This window comes from Lonchura striata, chromosome 14, assembly GCF_046129695.1.
Source record: "Lonchura striata isolate bLonStr1 chromosome 14, bLonStr1.mat, whole genome shotgun sequence".
In the NCBI taxonomy this organism is placed as follows: Eukaryota; Metazoa; Chordata; class Aves; order Passeriformes; family Estrildidae; genus Lonchura; species Lonchura striata.
Window position 1 is genome coordinate 18,290,643 of NC_134616.1, and position 19,554 is coordinate 18,310,196.

Sequence of the window (19,554 nt, forward strand, 5' to 3'; positions counted from 1 at the left end):
CACAGCCCTTTGTGGCTGCTGCTGGGCTCTGCTGGCTCTCGCTGTGCTTCCCAACACTCCTTCCTTTCATTGCCTCTCCCACTCCTCTGTTGGAAATGCAGGCGAGCCCAATGGGAAGAAATGAGGATGTTTGACTCAATTCAGAAGGCTGAATTATTTCTTTATTATAACTATGCTAAAATACATCAATATACTATATAAAAGGAGGATACTAAAACTACACACTACTTTCTCTGACTGTAACACAACTTGTGACCCTCTTTGAGAGCCTAGCCCCCGGTGGGTTGGATTGGATTGGATTGGATTGGATTGGATTGGATTGGATTGGATTGGATTGGGTTGGATTGGGTTGGATTGGATTGGATTGGATTGGATTGGATTGGATTGGATTGGATTGGATTGGATTGGATTGGATTGGGTTGGATTGGATTGGATTGGATTGGATTGGATTGGATTGGATTGGATTGGCCATCAGGCTCAAACAATCCTCACCGGAATCCAACCAAGCCATCACCCCAGGTAAACAATTCTCCAGACACATTCCACATGGGAAAAACAAGGAGCAGAAATAGAAATTGTTTTCTCTTTCATTTCTCTCTGTGCACCTCTATGAAGAATCTTGAGAGGGAGAGAAATGTGCTTGCCACACTCCCTGCATGCTGGCTCTGGGACAGCCCTGGGGACAGCGGTGGCCTCGGCCGTGTCACCGAGCCAAGGGGTGCAGCCAAGAGCTGCAGGCCAGAGGGGAGCACCACAGCACCACGTCCTGCCCCAGCTGGGCTTTCAACCTAAGCACACACCTGCAATGATAGCAATAAAACCACCCAAAACGCCAAAGAATTCCTCAAACCTCCCTGTTTAACCCTATTTTAGGAATCTATTTCCTGCCCTGACAGCCTGAGAGGACCTGCCTGCTCTGCCCAGCAGCCCTGGCACCCAGGCACCCGTTCCAGCCAGTTTTCCCTGGAATCAGTCCTAATAATAAAGATTCTGAGCACAGCCAGGGCTCTTCCCACACGCTCCCGGGCTGCCACACAAACAGCTGCACACGAGGAGAGCGGGGTGCTGGCACAGGGCGCTGGGATGCTCAGGGCCTGTCACCTCCATTACCCACACGGGCTGAAATCCTCTCCCTCAGCACGGGCAGGTCTGACAGGGGCGAGGGGACGGCAGAGGAGCAGACCCTGAGGCTGCTCCTCCAGCAAACCCTTCAGAATGCATTACGTTGTGTTTGCCCAGCTGACTGGGGTTATTTGAGTGCTCATAATTGCAGATTTTGCTGGGTAGTGGCAAGGACTTGGCACCTGGGAGAAAAGGGGCTTGGCTGATGATGGGCAGGCAGGTCAGCGGTGCCCTGTGTCACCCATCCCAGCCTCCCAGGCTGTACTGGGGCTAGGGATGGAGCAGACCCTCCTGTTGGTCACATTCCCCAGCCCAAACCACCACCAAGTCATCCCCACTTGGATTTTTTGAGCCGTATTCTTTGCTCATTCCCAGTCTATTACGTTTTTCAACTCTCAGTGGATTTTTTTTTTTTTTTTTTTAACTCAAGGCCTCCTTCAAGCTGATCACAAGGGAATGCTGAGTGCTTGTTTTTTAATATTCTGACAGGTGCTATTTTGCTATTTGCTTGTGATGATTCAGGACATTTGCATGTCTTTGTCCTTAATTAAAAAGCACTTCACCCTTGCTGCAGGGTCATGGAAGATTTTTCTTGATCTATTCGTTTTGGGGGACTTTTAATCAACATATCCACTCTGTAGACGCGGGTGCCTCTCTGAGAGGGGGGTGAAGCAGTGTGGAGAGGTGCGTGGGTGTAATTATGGCTTACTCTTTTTTTTTTTTTTTTTTGGGTTGGAGGGGAGAGAGAAGGGTGAATTTTACTGCAGTTGAAAGGCATTTTCTAACATCCTCCTGGAAGACAGGAGTCCCCTGTCCACCAAGCACATGGGCAATGACAAAGGCAAAATTTGCTGCAAAGGCTGGAGCTGGCAGAGCTGCCTGGGGAGTCAGCACTCTGCCTCCCTGACACAGGCTCTGGCCAGGAGCCTGCAGACAGACTGTCCCCCAGCCTGCAGCACCTTCTTTACACCCCACCCTGCTTGCACAGCCCCTGCTTGCTCAGCTCACCTCATCCCCGGGGCTGGGCATGTCCCTCTGCAGTGTGTGCCTGTGTGCCCTGTTTCCTGCACTGGGGTGTATTTGGAGCGTGCCATGGATGAAACTTGTCCTCCTCCAAACACGAGCGTTTTTTGCAAGGTGAAAAGGCAGCACCTTTGCCAGCAAGGCCTTTTTAAATGGCAGCACGTGTTGCCTTGGGCTGTCAGGGGGGCTAAAAGGGAGTTTGGAGGAGGGGATTCAGCAGCAGCAGCTCAGCCTGCAGTGACAAGTGCAGAGTCTGAAAGCAGCTCCCACTGTAGGACCCTCCCAGGCCTTAAGGGGGGATATGAGGGGAGGGGAGACCCCTCCATGGATGTCCCTTGTTTGGGGATGAGAGGGTGCTGGCATGGGGCTTTGGGGATGCTGCAAGGCAGCGGGCTGCAGAGGGGTGAGGCAGCCCTGCCAGGGAACAAGGGGCTGCTCTGCCCTGGCTCCTTGCCCTGATGATGGCACCTAGGCAGAGGCCATCAGGTAACCCCTTCCATCTCCCCAGGACAGGTAGTTTCTCTGCAGGTGTTCCCACTCAACTGGCTCACTTTTGCAGGTGGGGCAGTGGAAAGGGGCTGCAGACCCATCTGGAGCCCCTCCTGTGCTCTGTCTGACCCTCACCCCCACGGGGAAATGGGAACCAGGCTCTGCCTTGGGGACCTGAGCTTGCCAGGCCAAGAGACCGCAGGGAAGGAGTCAAACCCTGTGTGCTGAGATCCCATAACTGCTCTCTGATATTCCAGCCTTAACACTTCTGTCTCCTCCTAGAAAATACCAGACTGAAAAACAACTCCAGCAAGGCTCAGTGTTTATCTGTTCTGCTTTTCCAGGCTAGGGAGCACAGGCTCGTGGGAACCTTTGAAGATTATTTCTCTTCAATTTTCTGAAGAGCCTTCAGCCTCCTCTTGAATCTTTTTATTTTGCCTCCTTTCAACGCATCGGCCCGATTTCTCTGAGACTTAACAGCAATGAACAAGATTAAGATTGGAGCTTAGAGAGTATTAGGAGACGATCTCTCCTTCCCTGACGTGCTGGCAGTTGCCAGATCCTGGTGCCAGCATCCCTCTCCTGGAGAGGCTCTGTGTGCAGGGGTTTCTGCTCCGGTGCCTCTGGAAGCGCAGGAGCTGCAGGGCAGCGCCCGGTGTTGGCATCTCTGCACTTCAGCCACCACTGATTGCTGCTGGCAGAGGGGCTGGGATGGAGCTGGCAGCCAGAGGGGAGAGGGAAGGTGGGTGCTGGACACGGCAGCACTGCCTGGTGGTGGATGGGGTCTGGGTTTGCACACTTTTGGAAAGGAAAATCCCGGAGCAGGTACCTGGGTGTGGGTGGTTGTGCCCAGCAGCCACACAGCACAGCCCCGTGCAGCACAGGGTTGATGTAGGTCAGTGTTTCATGGGGGATCCTAGAGCTGAGGAACAGAGCAGTGCTGGCATTTCCCCATGAACTCCTGTGAGCCTGGGCTGAGGAGCAGCAGGGGCGCAGTGCTGGGGGAAAGGGTGCAGATGGCAGTGCCAGCAGTGGACACAGAGCAGCTGGATGGGCTCTGGGCTGGGGGCAGCTCTGCTCTGCCACGCACACAGGGTGGGAGTGGGACCACATGCTGATGGCAGGACCATGGGGGCTGCTGTGGGTTCAGCTGTGCTGCTGTGTCCCACCTGGGCTAAGAGGGCACAGGAGGAGAGGCAGTCCCACCGATCCCCCCATCTGGGAGTGGATAACAGCAGCACAGCACGTGCTCCCTTCTTCCTGCATGGATGATGCTTTGGGGCAGGGGTGCAAGAGGCTCTGCCAAGCTGCTCCAGAGAAAGAGAAGCCACTGCCCCTGCCCTGAGCCAGGTGTGCTGGGAGCCCACACGCTGGATGGGCAAAGTGCCTCTGGGTCTGCCAAGCCTGTTCTCAGCTGGTCACCTCCCTGCTGAGCTCTTGCTGATGAAGCCCTGTTGGGGCGGCACTCAGGGCCCACAGTGCCATGGTCCCAAGCACTGCCTCCCTGAAAACAACAAAAAACAGCCACTCCAAAATGTGTCCCTCGAGTTCTACCATTTGAGAGAGGAGGACATCTCCCTCTTTTGCACAGGAGACACTGGAGCTTCATGCAGGAGAAATTTAAAAAGCCTGGAAAATGCCTAAGAGCTCCCAAGAAGGAAAGAGGCGTGAAAAACTGGGCTTGCTGCAGGCAACCATCACAGAGCTTCAGAGTCAGTCCCATCACAGACAGCTCAGAACAGCTCCTGGGACCCCAGATCAGGCAGCACCTGCCACAGGAGGGACTGTGCGTGCCTCAGCTCGGGGAGGAAAGCTCCTTTCCCTGGTTTCTCCGCTTGTCAACAGTCCTGCATTATCCCCAGGCTGACAAAATGTCAAACCGCAGCGCCGGGCTGCATCAGCTGCGGGAGAGGGCTGTAATTGAACATCCACACTCGGACACAGATGAGCAACTCCCATTATTTACCGGTGTATAAACACCCCTGAGCCGGTGGAGAGAAAAGGCATTGAAATCCCCACGCCCCCGGGTGGAAATGCCGGCAGGTATTAACAGCAAGAGGCAGCTGTGCCTCCTGTCCCCTTGCCTCCAGCCCCTCGGGCCAGCGGGCGCTGCTGCCCCAGCTGTGCCCCAGGCTGCAGCAGGGCAGGGCCAGCAGAGCCACTGTGGGGTCTTGGTGGTCAGCACCACCTTCCACCCTGCTCTGAGTCCCAGCCTGTCCTCTGGAGAGCCCCAAGGTTTTCCCAGCTGTTGAGCAGCCCTGGAATCACTGTGCCAAGAACAGTTTGCATCCCAATGGCGGATTTTGTTGGATCCATGATCTTCCCAGCTGCTTTTCCCCTTCCCTGAACCATTGTGGCATGGGGTCACAAGGAACAGTGGATCTCCATCCAGAAGCAGCCACGTTTCTACAGTGGAGAGAAGCAGCTGTTCCTGTTCCTGCAGCTGCATGTCCCCAAAGTTTGTGTCAGCAGTTGCACAGTATTTAAAATAAGGATGGGAGTTATTCTGGGGTCTAAACTACCAGCTCATGGTCCTGTGCTGGACATATCACATCAGATGTACACATGCAAATTCAACTTGAAAAAAGTATTGAAATACCTGGTGCTCGGTTTGCTGAGATTTTTCCCTTTTTTCTGCCAAATGCTGCCAGTTCTCTTCCCCTTCCCAACCTTTCCCATGTACATTTTCTCTTTTTGTATTTCCATCCCTAGGAGAACTGTAATATGCTAAGCCCTGCACTGGGGAGGGTTTCAGAAAAGCAGATCCATAAAAGCACAGGAAATGGCACCTTTCCCATCCCCAGGGTGACAGCAAGAGCTCTTCTGACACACAGGATCAGATCACCTAGCATTTGGTGATCTCTTTCCACTAACAAACTAATTTTGAAGAGGGACTGCCTGCGATGGAAGGAAGTAGAGACTCCTTCAGGCCTGGCACAGCAGCAGAGGATGAAGGTAAAGTTCTCGCTCCCGTCAACGCTCTCAGCACCCCCGGGACAGCTTGCACCAGCTCCTGCTACGGCCTGGGCTGTCCTCCCACACCCTTCACTCTCCTTGGAAAATATTCACGTCACATTTGTTCAGGCTCCAAACACATTTTTTTAATCTGTCAGCACTGCAAGTTCACTCCAGCACCTAAAAACCGAACTGTGCCCTGTCTGCTTCATCTATCATTGCTGTCCATAAAGGTGGGGAGGCAGAGCCCAGCTCTTATTGATGTCATGTGAGCCCAGATACAGCATCTGCTGCTGTGCCTGGCGAGCCTGAAAAAGACAACACCAGGGTTATGTTGAACAAATGCCCTGGTAGAATAAACAAATGTTTCTCCTGTGCAGGACATGCCCCAAGCCAGGGAGCAGGGTCAAGCCTTATGCAAGGTTTCCATCCTCCGAGGTTTGCAGAGGGATCCTCAGCTGTCCTTCCCCACCTCATGCAGGTCTGTCAGAGTGCTCATCCTCACGGGTGCTGCTGCAGGAGAGTGACCAGCCCTGCCCTGTGCCTGTCCCTGGCCGAGGGGACAGGGCTTGGCCTGACCTGCGCTGCCCCCAGGGCACGCTCTGGCTCGGGGACAGCTCAAGGACCAGTTCAGTGCCAGGAGGACAGAGGACATCAAGGACAGTGGCTCTAGCTGTGCTCTGTCCTCAGCCAGATGACGTGGAGAGTGAGGGAGGAGGGGAGGGCGAGTTCACCTCCATGCAGCCCTTCAGAGCAGTCTGCTGCATGGCCCTGGCACTGCTGCCTGCCAGCGCCCTGGCAGCTCCTTGTCCCGGGGTGCCCAGCCCTGCCAGCAGTGCTCTCGGACCTGACTTGTTCCTGCAGAGCCCCGTGGGACCTGCCCTGCCTGGGGTCCTCCTCCTGCTGCAGGTGCTTCTCCACCCTTGGGAGAGACAGATCTGTCTGAGGGAGATCGTGCAAGTGCCAAGAGCCTTCTCAGAAACGAGCTCCTGAGCACTCTGGGATAATAATTTTCCCCAATTGTATCAGTTTTCCCTCTGATGTAGCCCAGAAGAAGAGCAGTCTCCTGAGGCAAGCAGTGACCAGCACTCTGCATGGGCAAGAGGTGGCAGAGCTTTGCCTCCTACCTTCCCCTGCTGCTCCAGCCTGAGCCCCAAACACACCCCCAGTGCAGGAGCAGGCCGCACACACCCCAGAAAGGGGCTCTGAGAGAGCACTGAGGGGTTTGGATGAGCCCAAGCTCATCCCTCCGAGAGCTCTGCCATCCTTGCAAGGTTTGGGATCCTTGGGCCAGGGCTGGAATTGCCTCCTTGTCTCCCAGAGCTAAATCCTGCAGTGAGGGCTGCACAACCAAACCCTCATTTGCTGTGGCAGCTTGGCCCCCCAGGCTCTGGGCTCATGAGGACTCTGTAAAGAATAGGTTTTATTAGTTTGCCAGTTAAACTGAAATACCAGAAAGGATAAGAAACATCTTGAATAAAACATTGCATCTCCTGTTTAAGTTTCAAATCCTATGACAGTAGACCTCAAAACAAATGTCTCTTCAAAGTGGAAAATAGGGCCTGCTCCCTCCCAAAACATAAGAGTAGGACATTTTGTCCTTCTCAGCATCTGGACTGAGGGTGGTTTTCCTGGTCAGAACCAATCACGGTGAATTTGAAATGGATTTCTCCCTGCTGGGCCTGTGCTGCTGACAAATAAGGTGTTTGCTTGAAAAGCAGTGCCCTTGCTCTCCAACACCATCAACAGGCTTCATTCTTGTCCTTGGTTCCAGGGAAAGACTCAGCACCAGTTACTAAATGAAACCCCTGGAAACGAAGAAGACCAGAGAGGAGAATTGCTTGGAAGCTCCTGGTGCACAAAATCTGCCTGGAAGGTGTCCCCAGCACAGCGGAATGAGGGGATGCTGTGACTGCCTAACATTTCCCAGCCCATCCCCTCTGCTCCGAGCACAGCCCTCCCGGATCGCTCAGTCCTCAAGCAGCAAACGGGGCAGTCAAAAGAAATCAGTCCTGTGAATTTCCCCACATACCACTTCACATCCTGCGTCTTGAGGGGGAGCTGAGAGCACATATATGAACCCCTGGATTTTCTGTGATCTGCTCACAACCAGAATCCTTGACAGCTCCATCTTCCCTGTAGCTATTCTTGCACCTTTCCCAACTTCAGCTTCATCTGGATCCCTGAAAAACTTCTGGAACAATCCATGGCTTTGAAGCTTAAAGAGCTCTTTCCACCTTCACTACTGCTTTGATATTCATTATTTACTCTTTTGACACGTGTTTCCTGTAAACTCTGCCATCCAGAGCTGGCTTCTTTGCCTGAAGTAAAGGCAACATCATCTGTAGCTGCTTCATTCCAGGGAAATGCCATCTCGGGGCCCTGATGGCTGCAGCTGCCTCTCGTGGCGTTGGGGCCGCTCAGATCTCACGCTCGAGGGCTTCAGGTGATCATTGCAGCAATCAGCAAGGGAGAGAGCCTCGGAAAAGCACCCAGGTGTGCCGCTGCTACTGCTGCTTGTGCTCCTGCGGCACCTCCATCGCCACCCGGACTGCCCCTGGCTGCGGGTGTGCCCGGGGAACGGGAATGTCCCACCTGAGCAAAGGAGGCAGCAGCACCACAGCGCTGCAGCCGGGGAGCGGAGCAGTGATCTTCCCCCTGCTCGTGAGACAGGCCCAGGAGTGAGAGGAGAGAGCTCTCAGCAAAAGGGATGGTCCCGCTCCAGCCCAGAGGAGCTGGATTTGCCATCAGAATCACCAGAGCTCCGGGAGATGCAGGGCCAGGCCTCTCTGGGGGCCAGCTGCTGCACCTCAGCCTGTAAATAAACAAGGGATATTCTTGGTACCTCGTGTGGGTCTGACAAACTTTGTTCTGAGCAGCTCTCACCCAAAGCTCCCCAGGAAGGAATCTGCTCCTCCTGTTTGCCGCTCGGATGTCAGTGAAGAAATGCCCGAGTGCAGCTTGGCGAAGCCTGAAGGCAAAGAGCGACAGGCTGGGAGCCCACCCGCGATCCCCAGCCATCCCACGCACCCTCCCGGCTCTTTTTGTGGGCAGCAGCCCCAACAGGTGGGAAAGGACCCTCTCCGGGCTGCATCTCGCCGGCAGCTCAGCCCAGCGGGGCCTGCCGCCTTGCGTAATTTAGCAATAATTACCCACTCTTTCTTTTTTTAGACAAACACCCCAACTGTTGTGCATGGGAAGGGAAGGAAAAAAAAAAAAAAAAAAAAAAAAAAAAGGCGAGTATTAAGAGAAATCGAACGCCTTGTTACGCAGAGGGGGAGCGGGAGCTGCTGGCAGCAGCTGACGATGCTCGCTCCCCGGCAGCGCGGCTCCGGCAGATGCGCGGGTGCCTCCCGCGCCCCCCCGGCGCTCAGCCCCGGGCTGCGGGGGAGGCCGGCCCTGCGCGGGGCGGCAGCGGCGGCTGCCGGCCCCTCCCCGCCGCGGGCCGCAGGAGAGATGCCCAAGTTTGCGGAGCGCGGCCGGCGGCGCGGCGGGGCCGGAGCGCGGCGCGGCGGGCAGCGGGGGGGCCCGGGGGCCGCCCCCGGCCCGGCCCCGCGCTGAGCCCCGCCGGGCGGCCGCACGGCCGCGCCTCGCAGAGATGCCCGGGACCGTGCTGCTGCTCTGCCTGGCCCTCGGGCCGCTCCTGCGCGCCAGGTGAGTCCCCCCGCCACCCCCGCCACCCGGGACGCCCCCTCCCCGCCTCAGTTTACCCGTCGGGGCAATGGGAGGGGAGGGCGTTGGAGTCGCAGCGCCTCTCCCCGCGCTCGCCAGCCCGGCTCCAGCGGGGATTTGGCACCTCCGTGCCCCCAGCTGCTCCTTGCAGCGGGTCCCGTCGCGCCTGCATGTCCTCTGCGCCCCGGGCTCCCTCCCGCAAGCCGGAATGGAGAGGACATCCCGTTTCCCACCCTGCCATCGCCCCCTGGCTAACCCTGCCGGGGAGCGAGCCCCTCCCGGGGGTGCCCGGAGCAGGACCGGAGGGAGCTCGGCACCTCCGGGGAGCCCCGTCCATCAGCGGGGCGTTTCCACGTGCAGTCGGGCTGGCTGGGAAGGAGCTTGCGTCCCCTTCCTTGCGCTCCATCCCGGGGCCCCCAACCCCCGCAGGGTGTGCAGCCTGGCAGCGGAGGGCAACGCGGGCTCCTGCCCTGCCCTGCTCTACAGGTTGGCCGCAGGTCGCGGCTCTGGGTGCCGGTGCCAGCCCGGTGCCAGCCCGGTGCCTGCCCGGTGCCCCCGGCGCGCTGGGCGAGGAGCGAGCGGAGGCAGGGGCGGGCAGGTGGCGGTGCTCTCCCAGGGCCAGCCGTTCGTAGCGCTTTTCTGTAAACAGCGATGAAAGGGCCCACGCACAAGGGGGTTTCAAGTTTCTTTTTCCTTTTTTTTTCTTTTTTCTTTTTTTTTTTTTTTACAATTCCTATCCCTGCTGATGAGTTTAATGGCTAGATGGGGAAAGAACATGTTGTCAGCAGATTGTTACCCCCAGGGCTTGGGGGAAGAGGGATTTTACTGGCTGAAGCTAATTGGCAGAATAAGCCGCCTTAAAGCCGATCAAATCCCATTACAGATGCAGTCAGGGACAGGGAGCATGAATCCTGCTACTAATGGTCTGCCCTGCCAATGCTTCCCGAGCCCGGGGCTAGGCACAAAGTCCATCCCTGCCATGGTCCTGCCTGGCTTGGCCTTCCCAGGGTCGAGGAGCAAGAGCTGCCCCACTGCTCGTGCCCTGACACCATCCTCTGCCGTGCCCTGACACAAAACCTCCGGGAGGAGATCCGTGCAGGTGCCAGGGGGCATTGGAGGGCTGAGAGGGGGATGGATCCGTGCTGGTCCCGGTTCCTGTGCCCCATGGTCCCTGCAGTGCATTGCCACGAGCCCTGCATTTCGAGAGGATGACTTGTAAGCTGCAAGATCACATGGAGGAGTAATTAAATCATGTATTCACATACCCTTGAGCAGGAATGTTCACCCCTTAGCTGGCCTGGCCTCTCTTCTGCCCAGTGCCTCAAGTCTGCCTCCACCCTGAGCCCTGCTTTGCCAGGAGCAGTGGCAGTGGATGTTGGGGGGTGGGCATGATGGAGTGGGAGAGGAATCCTGTGAGAGAAGAAAAAAGAGCAAGTTATATCAGGGGACTGCTGCATTTTTCTTGGATGCAGTTGTGGAGGGTGAATCTCCTCTTCCCTTTTCCTCACGGTGGGTGCTGGGGTGAGGAGCTCTGTGAACAGAGCTGTGTTTGAGAGCTCTTCTCCCGGTACAAGCAGCAAGACCCTTCCTCTGGCCCTGGAGCGGGCTGGATGCTTTTTGCCAGGTGATTCAGCACTCCCCAGAGGGTGCCCCAGCACAGAGTCTCCTTCACCAGCCTTTCCCAGGGCACTGCCTCGGCTGGGACCAGGGCAGCCAGCTCTGAGCCCTGAAGGCAGGATCCCTGCACAGCATCACACCAGAGGCTGGGCTTGGCAGGTGTTTGAAACCAGACCACTGGGGCTTCATGGAGTTGTTGTCAGAGGTAGGAAGACACGTGAAATGGGTAGGGGGCAGTTAGAGCTCCCCATCCTTAAATCCTCTGCCTACATCTAATTCAGAGCCATCTGCCTTGACACCCCAGTGCCTACAACCCTAGGAGGCATTGGGATGGGTGACTAGAAGGACACATTAGCATGTGGTAATTAGAATTGACCACAGCTTTTCAACCAAGGGAAATGTTATTCCTGCATTTTGCTGCTCCCTTTTCCTTGGGAGCAGGGAAGGCTTTCAGCTGTGTTTGCAGCAGGGCTGGATACAGCCTGGGGATCTGCACCTGTGCTGGGAGGGTCCTGCCTCGGGGCCACCACCAGCAGTGAGCAACAGTGGCTGTGCATCCCAGCCAAGCACCGCCAGCTGCCCCAGCAGGCAGGAGCAGAAGTGTCTTCAAGGGTTTGTGGCTCTCGTTGCTCATTCCCTCCTCCTGCCAAGGGAACACCTTGGCAGACAGCTTGGGCACTGGGGGAGGGAGCCAGTCACCAGCTCTTCAGGTGACTTTCCCCAGCAGGGCGTGTTCGGTGCCTCAGCCAAACAGGTGTCTGCTTGAGTAAGAGGGAATTAGGAGCCGGCTCTGTCCTGCTGGAATGCCACGGGCTGCCCAGGGAGAATTGTCCAACCTCATCCATACATGTGAGCACATCCGAAAGGACACCTCCCTGCCGTGCCAGCCTCCTGCTCGGGGCACCAGCAGGAGCTGCCATGGCCCCAGTCCTCTGTCAAGACCAGGGATCTCCTTGCAACGCCCCCAGTTCTGCCCTGCTGTCAGCCCCTGCCCACCTCCTCTCACACTGTGGCTGTGTCCCAGCCCCATGGCCCTGCTCTGAGGAGGGTGTTGTGGCATCTCGACGTGCAGAGGTGAGGAGACACGGCTCTGCCTTTCCCCCTGGCTGCACAGAGACATATGAGAGCTGGCTGTCCCCTGTCAGCAAGCCAGCCGCTCTGTGCCTGGAGATGGAGCTGCCAGGCCAGCGAGTGCTCACAGCACGGTGGGGATCTCTGCAGGGCTGCAGTGTGACATTTCCATTAGCAGCTGGAGGGGGCATGCACATGTCACCTTAACACCTCTTCTCTGCAATACATCTCGGCCTCTTCCCTTCTCTGTTTGAAGTGGGGCCACCAAGAAGAGAGACCAAGGAGGAGGTAGTGGCTTGCATGGGGTGGCATGAGAGTTGCACTCTTGACCAGCAAGGGCTGATGTGTGTGTGTGTGCACAGGCACTCAGAAAAAGCATATTTTCTCCAGCAAAAGCTGGCTTGCTTATGCTAAGATGGTTTAGTATGGTTTAGTAGACTCGGATTAGCTGCATTAGCAAAAAGCATATTTTTGGTGGTGCCCCTGCTTCTGTAATAGGGATGTGACTCCCTGGAAATGCTATCCCAAGCCTTGGTGTGTTAATCAGTGACACTAAGTGCGGGGAAACCAGAAGTCTGAGCAGGGTTAGCTCAGGGAGGGTTTGCTCAGCCCCCAAAGGGATGTTGCAGACTCTGCTGTAGCCTTACAGTTTCTCAGAGGACCAGGATTTTTGGCAGGGCAGGGGAATGTGCAGAGTTCAGTGCTGGCAGGTGACTTCAAGGAAGGTCAGGGGAACACGGAGAAAACATCTCAGTGTAGCTGCTCGCACTTTGCCCGAGGCAGCCTCCTTCCCCCAAAGCTCTGGCAGCGAGGGAAAGCAGTTCGGATTGCTCGTTGGATTGCTTCCCTCGCGCTGAGCTGCGCTGTGGGCGCCTGTCCCTCTTTGTTCCTGGCAGGAGCGGGGCCGGCCGCCGCTCTGAGCCCTGTGCCAGTCCGGGTGGGCTCCCGGCGGTGCCCTGTGCCTGCTGGCGCTGCCGAGCTCGCTGCGGGACGGGGAGCGCATCCTGCCGGCGCTGCTCAGCGCTCGCTGCTCCGGCTGGGCTGGAGGCAGCGCGGTCAGACGGAGCTGCGCGCTGACGGAGCGGCGCCCGGTGCGCGGCGGCAGGCGGGCACTGCGCGCACCCGGCCCGCAGAGCCGCGGGCGCGCCGAGGCTTCCACAGCCATTGTGAAAGCCACTTTTGCCCGGGGTTTTGGAAGACAGATCGCAGCGTGTCAATTGAGTAATGCTTTTTGGCCCCCTCCGAGTGCCTCCCGCGGCGCGGGAGGGAGATGGGGATGCGCGGTGCCCGACTGCACCTCGGAGCTGGAGGCTCCGGCCGGGAAGGGTCAGCACGGTGACAGCTCCCGCTGAGACACCCTCCCTGTCGCTGGAGAGGTGACACGCTGGCACGGCGGACGTCGAGGGGCTGTGCCGGCAGTGGGAGCATCTCTCCCACATACGGCTGTGGCATTCCGGGGACGGCCTCGTGAATGAGCTGCCCAGAGCCGCGGCAGGTGGTGAGAATTCCCCGGGTGACCGTGTGGACCTAATCTAATTAGACGGTTTAGGAAAACTCCCCTAGGAAAAGGGAGGAGTGCGAAGGGTTTAGAGAGGGCAGGTTTGAAAGGCAGCGAGAGAAGCTGTTGCTAAGTGGATCATGTCCAAAGGAGGATGGATATGAGCCTCCCTTGCCTGGCTTGGAACTGGGAGATTGGGAAGATGGGACATCCTTAAAGGGGAGCTCACACCACAGGCTGGGGAGGAAGGGTTGGCAAGTGTAGGGAATGGGTTGTGGCAGGTCTTGGCCTGGAGGCAGAGGAGTTTGCATAAGGCTTTAATTTCCAGGGATCTGTGCAGGGCAGATGGCTGGCTTCCTGGCATGCTGGACGTGCAGGATGCCTGCACAGTAGATTAGGAACTCTTTTCTCTGAAATGCATTTATTGCAAATGGCTTGCTCCCCAAAACCACTGTTTTGTCACTGTCTCTTTCCTCAGAAGAAGCCTGCTTCAGGTGTCAGCAGCAGGCAGAGTAGTGGAGGTATCTGAGGTTAACAGGCAGCTCTGGCAGCAGGAGCTGCTGGGTGGGATGAGCAGGAAGGCAGGGAAAGCAGGGACTGCCTCCCACACCTCAGGGATGAGCAGTGTGCCTCCAAAGGGAGCTAAGGAGGAGGTGAAGCACTCCATGCTAGTCTTTCCCACTGGTGGCAAGGCCCCTGCATGTCTGGTGACCCTGAAGTGAGCAAAGGTGACAGGTGAGTTGTGTCTTCATAGCAGTGTGGCTCAGAGGAGATCCCTGAGCTCCTCATGCTCTGCCTTTTAGCTGCGCTGCATCCTCCTCCTTTGGTATCTCTGAAACACAGCTGTGCCCCCGCTCCCAGGGAGTGCCAGAGAGCTGCCACAGCCATGTCCTGCCCTTTGTCTCTCCTCTCCAGGTGTGAGAGCACAGAGGAATACGATTACGATTACCTCAGCATCAATAAAACCTGGGTCCTCACACCCAAGGCACAGGAGACCGATGCCACGCAGATCCTCAACTCGCTGCTCAAGAACTATGACAACAAGCTGAGGCCTGACATTGGCAGTAAGTGTCCCCTGAAGCTCCCTGTGGCCGCAGGTGGTGACCTGGCCTGGCCATGTCTTGTGTTTTCCATGCTTTGGTGCCTGCTGGGGGTGGGATTTTTGTTGCAGCAGAGCCACGCTCATCCCAGACATTCCCCTTGTCTTCACCCCTCTGCCAATGCTCCTGGCCCAGCTGATGGTGCCTTTTTCTTGTCTTCCCAGTCAAGCCCACGTTCATCGATGTGGATATCTACGTGAACAGCATCGGGCCGGTGTCTGTCATCCAGATGGTGAGTGCTGCTGGCTGCAGGGCACGCTGTCCCCTCCCTGCCCGGGGACATGCCACTTGTGTCACGCTGCCTGCACCTGCTGGGAGGGTGCTGCTGGCATGAGTGGAGTTTCCTTTCTCTTGGTGGGAGGTGCTCTGGCCTGCTGGGAGCTGCAAAAAGACCTGAGCACCATCCCTGGTGAGGAGCGAGGTTCTCGAGGGCCCTGGGTGAGCTCACAGCCCCTCTGCTGTGGGGTGATGCTGCTCTTCGCTCTCTGCTGGCAAGGGGGGCAGACCCTTCTGCCTGGTGGCTTTGCCCTCTCCTCCCTGGGAGTGTGTGGGCACCAGGGTACTTAGGACAAGGTGGAACCAGGGCACTGTGAAGGAGGACTGAGAGAGGTACCTGGAGATGGTTTCCATGGCAGTGTGAAACTCGGGTGCCCAGGCCTGTAGTGCTGAGCAAGGGGAGCTTCAGCTCCAATGTTTCTTCTTCATAGTGTAGCACCTTAGAGAGATGCCTCCAGGACTGTGGCAATTTCTGCTCATGGCTCAGGACCCAGCAGTACCCCTCTGTACCAAGAGCTGTGAAAACACTTAACAGAGACACTTTGATCAGGAGAGCAACTGTTGACTGTTTAATTTTCACAGGAAACTTCCTTTATTATTATTATTATTTATTATTATTATTATTATTATTATTATTATTATTATTATTATTATTATTATTTTCCCTGCAAGGCCATCTTTTTTCCCTTTTCTAGCAAGGAACAAACCTGACTTCTGTCAGGTTTTGAAGGACTTCTCAAGCCCACTGGGCAGTGAGATCAAGGGGACAAAGGCAAGATACAGCCTGGACAATCTGGGGTTTTTTATTTCTCCCAATGCAAAACACAGCAGGAACAAAAACAGCCTCCCTAAACTGGGGAAAAAAAAACCAAAAACCCAAGTTCCTAGGATGGGCAAGTTATTTTTACTTTCCCAAGTACAAAATTTCCAAGGGACAAACGCCTCTGGGGATGGAGGGGTGGTACAGTAGCTGAGGTACCAGTTCCACTCCAAGGAGCATTTGGAAGCAGCCCTTCTGGCCACCACCGAGGACGTGGTGGATGTGCCCCCAGGCAGCTCCTGCTCAGCAGCCACCAGATGGGCACCGTGAGGGCACCAGCAGGAGCCAGCAGGGACGGCCTCGAGGCTCAGAATTTCCTTGCATTGCTCCAGCATGCCTGGCCTGGAGGAGAAGAGCCACAGCCCGAGCTGTGTGGGTGTCACCCCCTGCCACAAGCCCCTGCAGCCCACGGGGCGTGAGGCCAAAGTGACACGGGAGCAGTAGCTGGGTGTGCTCACCTCCAGGTGAGCCTGCAGGGAGAGCACCAGGCTCCTGTTACAGCTGGCTGCTCCACCTGCTTTGCACTGCCCAAGGACCCACACAAAACCCAGAGCATCCTTCAGAATAAAGGATTCTTTCTCATCCTTCTCATCCTTCTCTTTCCCTCTCATCTCTTCCCAGCACCCTTTTCCAGCCCTGCTGGAGGCTCTGCTCCCCTCGCTGTCACGGGAGCCCTGCAGAGCCATGCAGGTGCTAGCAGCAGAGAGTGGCTTCTAAAATCCAGTCTACATCCAGAGTTCATCTTTCCTCCTAAACAGGGATACTGCTGCTAGGCTGGTTTCCTAAGAAACACAGCTTATGCCATGGTGATGGGGATGTGGGAACGTACGTACGTCCATCCCAGCCTTTCAGGATTTTGGATCTGCTGGGCTAGCACCAGCCATAAATGGCTGCAGGTACAGGAGCTTCAAGCACATTCAGTATCTCTGGTATTTTTGGGAAAACAAGATGCCAGGCAGTGACAACAGCCACCCCCACCAAAGGGAAAAGCTGTTGTGTGAACTCAGCCCTTACTAGAGACCAGGAAATCATGTAGGGGAGCTCAACCCATGTGTTAGCTCTTTCAAAGAGTCAGCAGAAGCTTTTTCTCTTTGTGAAACGGGGCCCCACAGGTGCACAGGACCCCTGGGGTGGCTGGCACTTGGAGCTGCCAGCACCTGCAGGGCTGTGCTGGGGAAGCTGCAGCCATGGGGCTGCTCCACCCCTCTGCAGCCCTCCCACCTGAGGAAGGATTGCTGTTTGTGGGAACGGCCAGGAGCTGCTCGGGCAGGGAGGAGCCGGCTCAGTGTGGACAGTTTTGAGGGGTGCATCAGTCACAACTGGCTGTGCTGTCCCTCTGAAGTGCCTTGGTGCTGCCAGTCCAGGGGTTCCTGCAGGGTCCCAGCAGTCACCTGTGATGTTGAGACTCCTCCATATGACACCCAGGTAGACTCTCCAGGGATAACTCTCCTTCCTTGTTCCCTTAAGTAAATTCTTAACCTTGAACCTGTGATGCCCTTGAACTTTGAAACCTTTTCCCATGAGATTGAGGTAATATTAAAGGTACTGAGGGCAGCTAGACCAAGGTCTCAAAGCTTCAGATTTCTGCTGTCTGTACCCTGTGTACTTTCCCTGCTCATGGGAGAGGCTGCATCCTGCTCCGTGGTCTCCTGAAGCAAGAGGAAAGGGTAGTGGCAAAGCTGCCACAGTGTCACCTCTAGACTTGGCTGCTTCACCCAGTTGTTGGTGTTTGTTTGCTTTTCCATGCTGCTGAAGTGAATTAAGTCATTCTGTGGGTCGTGCCAGCCCCTGGCAGGCTGGCACCAAACACATGATGGATGGTCTTTGCTGGGACATGCCATTCCAACTCTGTCCCTGTTGATGCAGCTTCTCCCAGCCCGAGAACCTCTGCCCTCTCCCAGCTGCCAGGCCCAGCCCACGTGCCTCATCTTGCCTTTTTCCCATACACAACCTGAGGAAATGCACATTTCCAAGGGAAGGGAGTTAGAATTTGTCTCAGAGCTAGATCTCTCTTGAGCCCGTGGTGACATTTCACTCTGCCACAGATACAGAGGCTTGTGTAGGCTGGAAGGTCCACTGGAGGGGAAATGTCCCATTGATCTCTTTTAGGTGCATTGCCATGACAGTGCCTTACGTAAATATTTCTCTCTCACATCGGCTGTGTAGAAGACAAAAAACAAAGTTCACTTTTAAGAGACACAGCAGCACTACTGTGGTTGTTAGCTTGGACCACTGTGGCCTATAAATCTGCAGCTGAAGGCTGCAGCATGGCCTGACATGCTGCTGGAGTAGAAGGCTCCAACTTCAGCATCTGGTTTAAATCCTGTGAGCCCCTGCTTGCCCTCAAAGGGTTAATGTCTCCCTGCTGTCCTCATCCTGCTGGTGCTCTGTCAGGGATTGGAAGCTGGCCCTGGGTAGCCACTGCCCAGCCTCCAAATGACAAATCATGTCAGGATGCAAAACTGATTCCAGTCCTTAAAAATGAATAGGTGATTTGAAAATGCCCTGCGCTGGGTGTGAATTCTGCGTCTGCCTCATCAATCACTTGTCACAAATAACATTAACATTCAGGAGTCAGCAGAAGGTGGGCAGCTTTGGAGCGGGAAGAAATGTAAAGTGATTTCCTGATCTCTTTTGTACACCAGAATGGCAGTCTTGTCTCCAGTTTAGGTGGCTGAGCAGATTTTATTCTGAAAAATATTCAGAATATTCTATTCAGATTTTATTCTCTCTTCCCTGGGCAAGGATGCTCTGTGCTCTCCAAGCAAAACGTGGCAGTGACCAGAAGCAGAGCTAGAAGATGGTTCAAGGATAGGAGGTGGGACAGGGGGAAGAGTGGGACCATCAGGTCCCACAGCTCTTTATGCCAATCACTGCATGGACTGGGATTTCCTCCCCAAGGCCATGAATCTTTGGGTGGGATTGGGGCACTTGGCACTTCTCAGAGTGGTGGAAACCTGTGCTTACACCTTCAGGGGAAGGATGCACTGGACATGAGGCCCTTCAGAGCTGTGGCTGCCACTGAGCACTGGCCAGCAGCCCCTGGTGCCAAAGGAGTTATCACCCATAGTGCTGCAGCTTCCCCAGCTGTGGCTGGAGCTGGATGCAAAATTGGATTCCCATTCACACAGTGTTGAGGTGTCCCTGCTTTATCAGAAGCTCAGCCTGATGCAAAGACCCACCTTCCTTCTCCAAGCATGTTTGTGGGAAGAGGTGCCAGGGAGGAGACTTTGGGTTCAAATTTTTCACTGACTGGTTGTTTGCTGGAGGGATTTACTCCTGGTTTTGTTTTGTAATGGCTTTATTGTTATAGATTATAGCTTTAACTGGTGTCAAGGGCACCTAGAGCTTGGGATCACCTTCCTTTAGGGATGCCTAACTCTCAGGAAATGGTGCTGTAGAAGTAAGTGGGTGCCAGCTATTGGCGCTGAGTGTCTTTCAGTTCTGAGGATGTCCCTGAGTGTCCATGGGGGACAGCATGAGTGAGAGGGGCAGAAGTGCTTATGTTCTGAGCTCAGGGATGGAGCAAGGCTCACCCAGAGCTTCTCAGACTCCCCCAGAGCCCAGAGCTGAATGTTCTTTTCTTCCTTTCTTACACAAAACCAGGCGTGATGCTCGAGGAGCCAGAGACTGAGAGCACGGTACAGACACTGTGGTTGCCTCCTGGCAGAGGTGAATGGAGACATTTCAGTCATCCAGGGACGTGCCTTGGTCACCTGCTTCAGGTGTCTGGGATCAGAGGCTGAAGGGCTCTGGTTTGGGTGCTGAGGACTCGTCCTCTCTTTGCTGTGTGTGAGGAGATGCCCTTGTGTGCCAAATTTTGCAGCAAAACAGAATGACAGCTCTTCTGCTGGTGTTGTACACCACCTCAATCTCATTACTTAATGATAATAAAGATGGAAAGAGCAAAA

The 19,554-nt window shown here is 55.6% G+C and overlaps 1 protein-coding gene across 1 annotated transcript in view; it reads left to right on the forward strand.

Moving 5' to 3' along the window:
- The first annotated feature begins 9,130 nt into the window (after positions 1-9,130).
- The window catches only part of LOC110472627 (gamma-aminobutyric acid receptor subunit gamma-4), a 35,930-nt gene continuing 25,506 nt past the window's right edge, over positions 9,131-19,554 (forward strand). The window contains exons 1-3 of the mRNA XM_021534474.2: positions 9,131-9,243; positions 14,363-14,511; positions 14,712-14,779. Coding sequence (XP_021390149.1) covers positions 9,188-9,243; positions 14,363-14,511; positions 14,712-14,779 — 273 coding nt within the window. The 5' untranslated portion in view covers positions 9,131-9,187. The remainder of the gene's footprint in view (positions 9,244-14,362; positions 14,512-14,711; positions 14,780-19,554) is intronic.